The sequence below is a fragment of the Bidens hawaiensis genome, unplaced genomic scaffold (assembly GCF_021521415.1).
Source record: "Bidens hawaiensis isolate Kalapana, Puna unplaced genomic scaffold, B.hawaiensis_p1.1 tig00007117_1, whole genome shotgun sequence".
In the NCBI taxonomy this organism is placed as follows: domain Eukaryota; kingdom Viridiplantae; phylum Streptophyta; class Magnoliopsida; order Asterales; family Asteraceae; genus Bidens; species Bidens hawaiensis.
The window spans coordinates 961,694-972,392 of NW_027491488.1; the positions used below are offsets into that span (position 1 = coordinate 961,694).

General features: G+C 31.6%; 1 protein-coding gene across 1 annotated transcript; it reads right to left on the reverse strand.

Annotated features, from left to right (window-relative positions):
- Positions 1-3,552: 3,552 nt before the first annotated feature.
- On the reverse strand, positions 3,553-7,954 carry LOC143634544 (uncharacterized). The gene is made up of 8 exons (XM_077102586.1): positions 7,644-7,954; positions 7,453-7,544; positions 6,541-7,345; positions 6,128-6,348; positions 5,752-6,054; positions 5,579-5,643; positions 4,669-5,476; positions 3,553-3,677 (listed from the first exon to the last, which is right to left on the reverse strand). The coding sequence occupies exons 1-8, from the start codon at positions 7,952-7,954 to the stop codon at positions 3,553-3,555; spliced, it is 2,730 nt and encodes a 909-aa protein (XP_076958701.1).
- Between the last annotated feature and the right edge of the window lie 2,745 nt (positions 7,955-10,699).

Genomic DNA, 10,699 nt, shown 5'->3' on the forward strand with positions numbered 1-10,699 from the left:
CCGTGTTCAGGTGAGTTTCTAGCCCCATTTCTTTGCTATGTTTTCGGGTTTGTGTGCATACTCGATGTGAATGTTAACACACTTACCTTAAATGGTAAGTATATGTCTTAATGACGATTGTGATAGTTATGTATGTATGCTTGACAGTACGTGAACGACCTTCGGGTATTGCACGTATTGTTAAGGCAAGTATAGTGTAGTATGTATGATATGTGTATGTGAATAAGGGAGTATGTACGATTATGTTGTGTATGGTATTAAATGTATGGATAAGATGATCAAAGGTAAGGTAAGGTTAAAGGGTTTCATACCCTAATAATATATGCGAAGGTTAAAGGGTTGCATACCCTAATAATATATGCAAAGGTTAAAGGGTTGCATACCCTAATAATATATGCGAAAGTTAAAGGGTTGCATACCCTAATAATATATGTGAAGGTTAAAGGGTTGCATACCCTAATAATATATGCGAAGATTAAAGGGTTGCATACCCTAATAATATATGCGAAAGTAAAAGGGTTGCATACCCTAATAATATATGCGAAGGTTATAGGGCGTAATGCTCTTTAAAACGTAAGGTATGGTTATGTAAATATGAACGGATTAATTATGTACGAAAGTATGTAGTTATGAATGTGTTGCATGTGGTATGATTAACTAAAACTCACTCAGCGTAGCTGACTTTTAGTATGCACGCAGTTGAGTAGAATGAGGCAGCTCGCTTGAGGGGAACACATGGCATGAAATTGAAGATACTGGCATCTCAAGGAAGTGTTATGTTATTATAAAGACAATATTTTATGTTTAAACTATTTTGAATATTTGTTATGGTAAGATTTGAAAGCTATGTAAAATATTGTGGTTGAAGTTTTAATGTTCCACGAAAGTTTTAATTAACTCTGATGTTTAGAATGCCGTTTATGAGTAAATCCAACACCCAAATGTGAGGCACCAATAACGGGGCCTTGCAAATATGAACATAAACGCCTTTGTTTTTGAGTTCCCTATTTTGAAAAAACAAATTTAACATTAATAAGTAATAAATTAATAAAAAAATATATCAAGATCAATAATAAATTATAAGAAAAGTACCTACCGTTGGACCTTCGAAAACATTTAGCCAAGCGCGAGCTAAGGCATAATTTTCATCACTCGACACCATTTATAACTAGTCCCCTCGACCGAGTGCTACTTTTTATATTTAAGTTTCCATTTGAATGTGGTTGGTTGAGTTTGTTTCGATGAAGTTTGAGGTTTGGTCTCGGTATGGGTTGGCTTCGAAGAATGTTTTGGACGAATGTTGAGTTTTAGTATTTTGGTAATCCGAATTTGTTTCGATAAAGGTTGAGGTTGGGCCCTGGGTATGGGTTGGCTTCGAATAATGTTTCGTGCGGATGTTGAGTTTGTGTATTATGGTAATCTGAGATATTTTGTGAAAAAAACTGGTTGCTTGGGTCAAAGGCGTTTATGTTGGAGTTTTTTGGGTTCATGTTTGTACTAAAAGTATGAGACTAGAGAATGAATAATACATACACGGTTGGTAGAAAGTTTGTGTGACGAAAATAGTAGAAATAATTGTGATTTTATATAAATTAAATTATATTTTTGTTAAATGTAGCAACATCTATGTTTTGGGAAGCCACACATTAGAGCGTCAAAAAATGGAGCTAAAACAGTTTAACAAAAACATATTGTTAAAATGTTTAGTATCCATCCATAATGTGTGGCCCCTCATAACAACATAACAATATTTACACACAGCACATCCTAACGCACAAAACTAATAATTATTTATGATAATGTATACTAATAATGTTCAAGTAAATAGGCTCTTGATATGATTTTATAAGGGATAATTACCGATATTGATTATGCTTGCACTATGGACTATGGTCACACCTACCATCACACTATTTAGTCAAATTAGCCCTTTGCCTTATATTTCCGACATGCCACCTATAACAACATTCGCCTCTTCAGATTCGCTTGCTATCCTAATCAATAGGGATGAGATCGGTACCGTACCGGTACCAACCGATCCCGGTCCTGAAAATTGCAAATTTTTGATGCCGGTACCAAAATCTTCGGTTCGGCACCGGTACCTGTATTTTAGGTAAAAAAATCGGGAAATGCTGGTACCGATACCGAAACTCAAAACTTTGGTACCGATTCGGTACCGGTGGCACCAAATTGATACTGGTACCAATCGGTACTTGTACCGAATTTGCTCGAAGCTTTGGCTAAGTCATAGGGATGACTGAAGTTACTGAGGGGTGACCAGACTCAATACCTATAAAAATTTCCAGACGAAATCACAAAAAATTTTCTTACAAAACGAAAAAACATAGGTGACATGGGACACCACGCCCTTAATAAGTTGGTCCCCTGAACCTAATACCGCTGCTTCACAACCCCATAAATTAACCAATTGCTATGTATGATGTTTTTCCATGGCTATCCGGAAAATTTTCACGTTTATGGGTGTTACGAATTGATCACAAGATGTGATATGATCAAATACCAAAGGGTTTGGTCTAAAACAGAGACCCGTAAGCCGGCCCATTATGAAGATTAAAAAAAATTGTATTGATCTTCTTCAAATATTATCAACTAGGATAGTACACGTGTTACACACGGGTTGACATTAGATATGTAACAAAATGTATATAAACTACCATACAATATAATAATATATAACGATATATAAACATTCAAAAATATCCAAAAAAAAAAAAGCAAACCATTGTCTACATAATAACCTAATAGATACAAATACTTCATTGTCTTATCAAACACATTAAACCATTAGATATTAACATGACTTGAACAGGATGACCTTGAAAATTTTCGTCCAAAAGAAAATTATCCACCTTAACCCACTGAAAAATATAAACAAACCATGGAACGTAATTAAGTATTAAACTAAAAAGTTAATGTATATCATAATGAATTGGTGATATCTAAATATGTAGCTACTTATGTTGAGGTAAAAAGAAAATAAATCAATTTTATAACCTACGTTTATAAAATGTATCAATTAGCAATTAAGTATAGAAAATCATAACCTTTAAAAACAAAACCTATCTAAAATAATACTTCGTAAAACACAACCTACGTTTATAAACAGAAACAAAAAAAATGAATCAATTTGGTAATCACAAATCAAAGTATATTGAAACTATAATATTAGAGAGACAGACATATTAAAAGTAGTTACTCATACCAAATAATTAAAATTCTATTATCGTTAATACAATCTTAATGCTAACACAAACTAAATATAAACATAAAAGGTATACTTTAAAAGAAAATATAAACATGTGGAAGTTAAGTTTAACAAAAATGACCTTCCATCACAATCCACCAAAAACCGCAAACTGTCATAACAACCTGACAAAACAAAAACAAACGATTATAAGTGTGTATTCTAATTTTTTAGAAGCCTATGTATATGAAGTAAACTACTAACATAAACGTAAAAAGCAAAGTCAACAATAAAGTCAAAAATTATATTTATCAAAAATATAACTAACATATTTCATCTTATTTACCTTAAACTTCTGAATCATAACCAAAATAGCTTTGAAAATCATCAAAATCGGATTCATAATTTTGACAATCTAACAGCCATTTAACCTTCTCAGCCACCTCATTCTCCAAATCCAAATGTGCTCTTGCTTTAAAAATGTTAGAAAGCATAAAAAAAACTAAATCTCTTAAAATGTAAAGGACATTGGATTGCAATATGGACATAAGATTAACACTCTTTTGTTGCACATTGACATATTTAATAACCACATTATTTTGCAAAGGATAAAAAAATCACTCCCTAACAGTGACCAAAGGAAGTAGTTCTTGTTCATGTTGTAAAATCTCTTCATTTAGAACATTCAATAGTTCTTTCTCTTCCTCGGTTATAACTTGTTTGCGATTTCCGAATCCTTTTATTTGGTACTTAAACAGAATGTTAAAAGACATAACCGATTCGATAGAAGGCTTATGGATTGTAGACAGATCGCTAAGAAGAAAATGATAATTATTTGTTTCGGATGAAAATTTCCAAGAAACAATTGTCTCCATTGTTGAAGATGATGAAAGAGATGATGGAAGAGATGAAAATTTCCAAGAAACTAATAATTATTTTGTAGAAGTTATGATTATTGTATTTATCTTTCAAAGAGTTTTTTTTAATTATTATTAAAAATGACAGTTTATTCATTCAATAAAACTCATGATTAACCCTATATTTATTAAACTATTTATGAGAATTTAACTTATTCTTCTATTTTTTTAATGTAGTAAGTTGATAAGATATAAATGTATATAAAATATATTTCGAATATATATATATATATATATAAACCAGTATAATATTAGGCTATAAATAAAAGTCTATAAAATTAAATTTCAAAAACATAAAAGATATACTACAAAAAACATAAAAAACTAAACATAATTGAACATACAAGCATATACCTATAGTTAGACAAAATAAAATTATACAATCCTTTTATTAAAAAACCTTAAACATAATTAAAAACATACAAACGTAAACAAAAAAGTATTGTAAAAACAGTCATAGAAGGTTTCCAAATATTTCTTTATACACAACATTTTTTGTTTCACAAATCAATTTGGATTCCTTATCTAATAAAACAATCTTAATACCTTCGCGAGTCTTCATTCTAGACAAAGCAACATAAAGCTGGCCATGTGTAAAAACCGGGTCTTTTAAATATAATCCAACGCACGCTAAAGATTGTCCTTGACTTTTATTTATAGTCATTGCAAAACAAACCGATATAGGAAACTGTCTCCTCTTTAACTTGAATGGAAGCTTCTTATCAGACGGTGTAAGACTTATTCTTCTAATTAAAGTACGAAATCCAATATTAGTACCAGAAAGAACCTTAGCTTCAATGACGCGTTTACCCAAACTAACAACTTGTAGTCGAGTTCCATTGCACAACCCTTTTTTCTGACTAATATTCCGTAGTAACATAATAGGAACTCCAACCTTAAGTAACAAACGATGGTTTGGCATTCCAGACATCTTTATACCATTAAGAAAATCAGGAGAGTACAACGTGGGATCAAAATCCTCAGATACACTTTCAACCTCGTCGGTGCTATCTAAACTTAAGTACTCAATTTCTTGACCAGGAAAATATGCTAACATACGATCATTAATCTCTTGAACCACATCATTTAAGGGAGCAAGTAACGCCCATTCTTCTAACATAGAAGGATAAACAAAGTCTATTAAATCAGACATAGGATCAAGGGAATCTTTTATTAGAACAACTATCTTACCTCCAAACAATGATCCAGAAGTGTTGCCCAAATCAACGTTCATAACATCTTTTAGGGTTATGTCCAACGCTTCAAATGCATGTTTATGAATCATGGTAGCTTCATCCCAAATTATTAATGATATTTTCTTCACTAATTCAGAAACATCAGTATTTCCCTTAACCTGAAAATGTTGAATATGTAAACATTATATTCAATAATATAATTATAAAACATAAATTTAAATGTGAAATAATAAATAATTAATGAACTTTATAATAGTTACCTGACATTGGGAGTCCTCGGTCAGATTGATTGGAATAAGGAATCTTGAATGAGCCGTTCTACCCCCTTCTAATAATAAAGATGTTACTCCACTTGAAGCAACATTAAGAACAATTTCTCCCTTAGACCGAATTGAGGCCAATAAATTTTTCCATAACTATGTTTTGCCAGTACCGCCGTAACCATACACGAAAAAAACACCACCTTTTTTACGTTTCAAGGAGTTGAATATTTCGTTGTAAACGCTTTTTTGTTCATCAGTTAGAGATGTGTACAAAAGCTTAAAATCATTTGACAAAGAATCCTTATCATAAGATAATTCTTCCATCATAAGAGGATTCATTGACGTAGACACAAATTCCTGATCTGGAAACGACATGTGTGAAAACCTACGTAGAGATGAACTGTTTGATACCAAAAACTCTTCAATCTCAAGTAATGCCAAGTTCTTTAGTTGCTCGTCACTAAGAGACAAACCTGAAAAATAAATAATAAATCTACCTTAAACTAAACTACAAAAACACAAGTTCACACATATAACAAAACTAACATGGATTCTTGTGTTTCTTTTGTTGATGATAAATAATCCCATCGACTAAGAAATGCCATGTATTATCCCAAACGTAATCAGGTCTTGATAAGGAGGATGTTATATGCATTGTTGCAAACAAATTTCTTAGATAATATCTGTTTGCGGTATGGCTTGCTTCCTCAATTTCTTCTATGTACTCCTTATCATCATCTATAAGCCCTCTTCTATAACATGCATCTCTAAAAGAATCACAAACAAAACCATCTACTGTTCGAATATCTTCAAAACATTTCGGTCCTATAACCTTGTTTAAAAGTATTCTTAAGTAGTAGGCCTCGTCAAATGATGCAGGAAGGGCATGAATTCTACCAATAGCAAATCCACTTTACATTTCTACCCATTTCAGTGGTTATGTTTTTTTCCATACAAACTGTGTTGGAAACTCAGCATATGATAGCTTCCTTCCATGCTCGTAGTTTCTATTTGCTTCCATCCAACCAGTAAACATTGAAACTGAATTGGAAGTCTTGGTAATAACATCTTCAATATCTTCCTCAGGACCATAAATTACTTGTTGACCAGGTAAATGAAAAGGAAGTCTCGTAACAGCCAGGACCCTGTAATGAACATCAAAAGCAAATATTCTCCAAGCAGCCTCACATGTAGAAAGATATCTACAATCGTAAAAAGCTTTAATCTCATCTACTTTAGGATCTTCATTGTCGGCGGTGTTATTTTGGACAAGGGAAATTGTAGCTCGATCTAGAACCTTATTTATATATTTAAACAAATACTTGATTGATCCTTCTTGATTGCACCACTCAACATTTATATGTGCTTGATACTTTTGTAACAGAATTTTGTTGTAAGGCACAACACTTCTATTATCTAGATTTATACCTTTCTTAATAACGTAACCTCCATTGTGTCTTCTTTTATAAATTGGAAAACCTTGGGAATCTATACTTGTCTCACTTTGAAATCTTTTTGGGAAATTCTTTGAACATTCTCTATCAATCATGCAGCTACAGCTCGGATTCGCCTCACCACAAGGACTATGAAGCATATGATCTAACACAAGCTGGTATAGGTCTGGTTCAATGACCTTTTTAGGAATTTCACTTGAAATAAAATTATCTATATGTGATGGATTGTGAATTTTATTCTCTGGATCAATGAATAGGCAAATATGGGCATGAGGCAGACCGTGTTTCTGAAACTCAATTGTGTAAACGGCTGCATTTGGAATCAAACAAATAAATTAGGAAAAATTAAATGAAATAAATATATTGAAAAAAAAGTAAACAAAATATGAAAAAAAAATATTAAATAGGGAACCGAACCTGCTTTAATTTTTCCAAACAAAGCCTTATCCTTCAACAACTTAATCATTAAATCAAGCTTCATTTTAAAAATCCGACATAGTATATCTGGCCTGTCTTCAGAATTTAAATTGGTATCCTTTAAAAAACGTTTGACTTCTGGTCAACCGGGATTGCACGTAATGGTTAAGAAAACATCTGGATAATCATACCATCTACAAAGACACATAGCGTCCAAGTAATTTTGCATCATATATCTACTTCCACCAGTAAAAGATGACGGAAGAATTACACGCTGCCCAAATGTTGAAACATCCGAATTTCCTGCCGTCTTAAGGTTTCGAAGGCTTTCGTAGGTGTCAGACCGAAGTTCACTCTGTTTTCCACGTATAAAATGCAACCTTTGACTCTCAACCATGGTATATTTGTCAACCAAAAGCTGCTGAAAAAGCCTTCTTCCATTTAAGGGTAGTGAGAATTGGCTCGGCCTATCTTGTAACCTATATGCAAAGAACTCTCGCATCGTGCACTTCTTACGGGCCGCCGTAGATGAAGGATTGGCATTCCTATGAGGAATGTCTATCTTATAACCATCCTCACCAAAAGGATAAAGCAAAGGAAATTGTAGAGGAGTATAAGAAGGATGAAGTTCACTAATTCGTCAAAGACCACTAGACCTGGAGTTAACTATTATATCTCTCTTGTCCATGGCATCACCAATATCTCCAACAATAAGAGCGGCAACCTCGGAGACCGTTGGTAAGTTATAAGTCCTAGCATCGTATTTCCTTGTTACATCAATGCGGAGCTTAAAATCAATCTGAGGATTTTCTTTGAAAGTATCACGTACCATACGATATGCCTGAACCAATGGATTTTGTGAGTCTAACATTTCTTTGAGATAATTAATAATATAATTTTTGCAAGTGTCGGCATCTGAAGATGATTGACTGTAATACAAACAAATAAATTTTAACATTAATATAAAGGAAATATATGATAAAACAGTAATTGTTTTAAAAATGAAAAACATATAATGTTTAAAAGTAAGCCTTACCCAAAAACTCGTTGTCGGTTTGATATTTCGTTCTCCGTATCATAAATGTATAGTTGAGCAAACTGAGGTTTGTTACCATCTAATGGAAGAAGACTTCCTATAGAATGGTAGTTTTCTCCGCCAAGTCTAAACGTGTAAGGAGCGTTTTCTCTATTAATGGAATTGTCAATTTTTCCAGCCATTGATGTAAAGGAGAACATAGAATTCAATCGTCTAATATTTTTCAAAATATACTTGCTTATAGGATCTTCACCACGAAATAACTTTACATAGGTTTCATGATGTTTCTTTAAAACAGGAAGTTTAACATTTCCATTGCGACAACATAAAGAGAACGTTGTATCGACACTACTTTTTTTTTCCTCTCCTAGATTCAAGTTCCCACAGAACGTGTTGCAAGACTCACATTTGAAACTTTGATCACCATGATCAACGTAATCCATACAATAAATGAGACATATAAGTTTATGACCAAGATTTATAATATTTAATGTAAAATTATATAATGTATTAACTAATAACTTGTTGATATGCCTTTAAAAACATCAACAACAAACTCAAAATCCTTTAACTGCTGCATAGGTATAGGAGTAGTATTGGTTGTTTTCCTTGGTCTTCCAACACGCCTTTTTGATGACGTACTTCCAGAATTTATGTAGTTAGAAACAGAACCGCTAAAATTTGATGTTGGATTAGGGATGATGTTAGAGGAAATAACACAACCTGTTAAAAACAATATTATATAACTAATAAAACAACAAACAGATTAAATATTACAAATGTATGACTCAAAGGAAAAAGGTTGTACTTGAAGAAGACAACATTGTTTGAAAAGCTTTGTTTAAGGAGTGTTTTAATTTCTCACGTTTACCATCTACAATTTGTTTTCTTTGTTTTCGATTTGAAGAATAACAACTACCAAGTTGCGTAGAAGTATCATCTGGAAATATATTAATAATATAAATATAATGAAAAATGAATAATAAAAATAACAGTAGCTAGCGAATTAGAATACTTATGAATGACAAAAAGAGAAACGAACGTTGGTTATATAGGGAATTATTGTTTACGCTTGGTTGTGTTGACGGAGATAAGTTTTCCTTCCCTTTGTGAATTGTAGAAACACAACTCCTTTGAACTTCATAGGGAGTACGGGTTCTAATGCTAGAATCTGCGTTTATAATTTTAACTAAGTCCAATAAAGTATTAAAAATAAATTTACAAATATATTATAAATATAATACATATAAAACTTACTTGAACCATTTTTTAATGAATAATTATTTGATGTGTAATTTTGAGATATAATAACTGGTGTATTGCTTAAAACGTTACCTAACTGCCCGATTTGAGGTTGACCTTTATTTCAACAAACATAGGATACGAAAATAGATTAATTCAAAGTAAATGAAAACGTTAATATTACAAAAAAACCAAATCAAACATTGTTAAAATTAATATTAAAATGTTGACGCCTCGAGAATTTATCGTATTGATTGGAATGATAGACTGGATATGAGTATCCGTTAAAGAAACATGTGGTAGGTGGATTCGAATGAACATTTTGAACATTATTTGATTGTGTTGTGTTGGAAACATCAGACAATGGGTCTCTTGGAAGGTTACCTACATAAAACATAAAAAGTTCTGTTTAAATGAAAAAACAATACATGGAAACAATCGATTGAGTTTATATAAATATGAACAAAGACTGAAATACCAGTTGAATCGTAGTTCTTGCTCTTTGAAGTGGAGAGAACAGTTTTACGTTTCTTAGAAGATGAAGACATGATTATACGAATAATGGAAAAAAATGGTGGAAGATATCTTGACAAATCATAAAAAATGGTAAATAGAGGAAAAAATTATGAAACAGTATTTAAGGAATTTATAATATTAAAACTAAATTAAAATGTCATTAATGTAACAAAATGGAAAGAATCTTAAATTAGGGAATACGATTTAAATTTCAATTATGAATATCTTTAGGAAATCGTAATTAAGTATAATTTAAGTCAATCGTTTAATATTAATATATTTTAACCAGGTTTTAAAAAAAAGTATGAATAACATAAATTTTACATTTAGATATGTTATGGTTATACAAAGATTTTGGTTATCATAATTATCATTATGTTGACAAATATTTGGTATAAGCATAAATGAATGAAAAAAATAACAATACATAAACACATTATTTCTAAAGCAAAC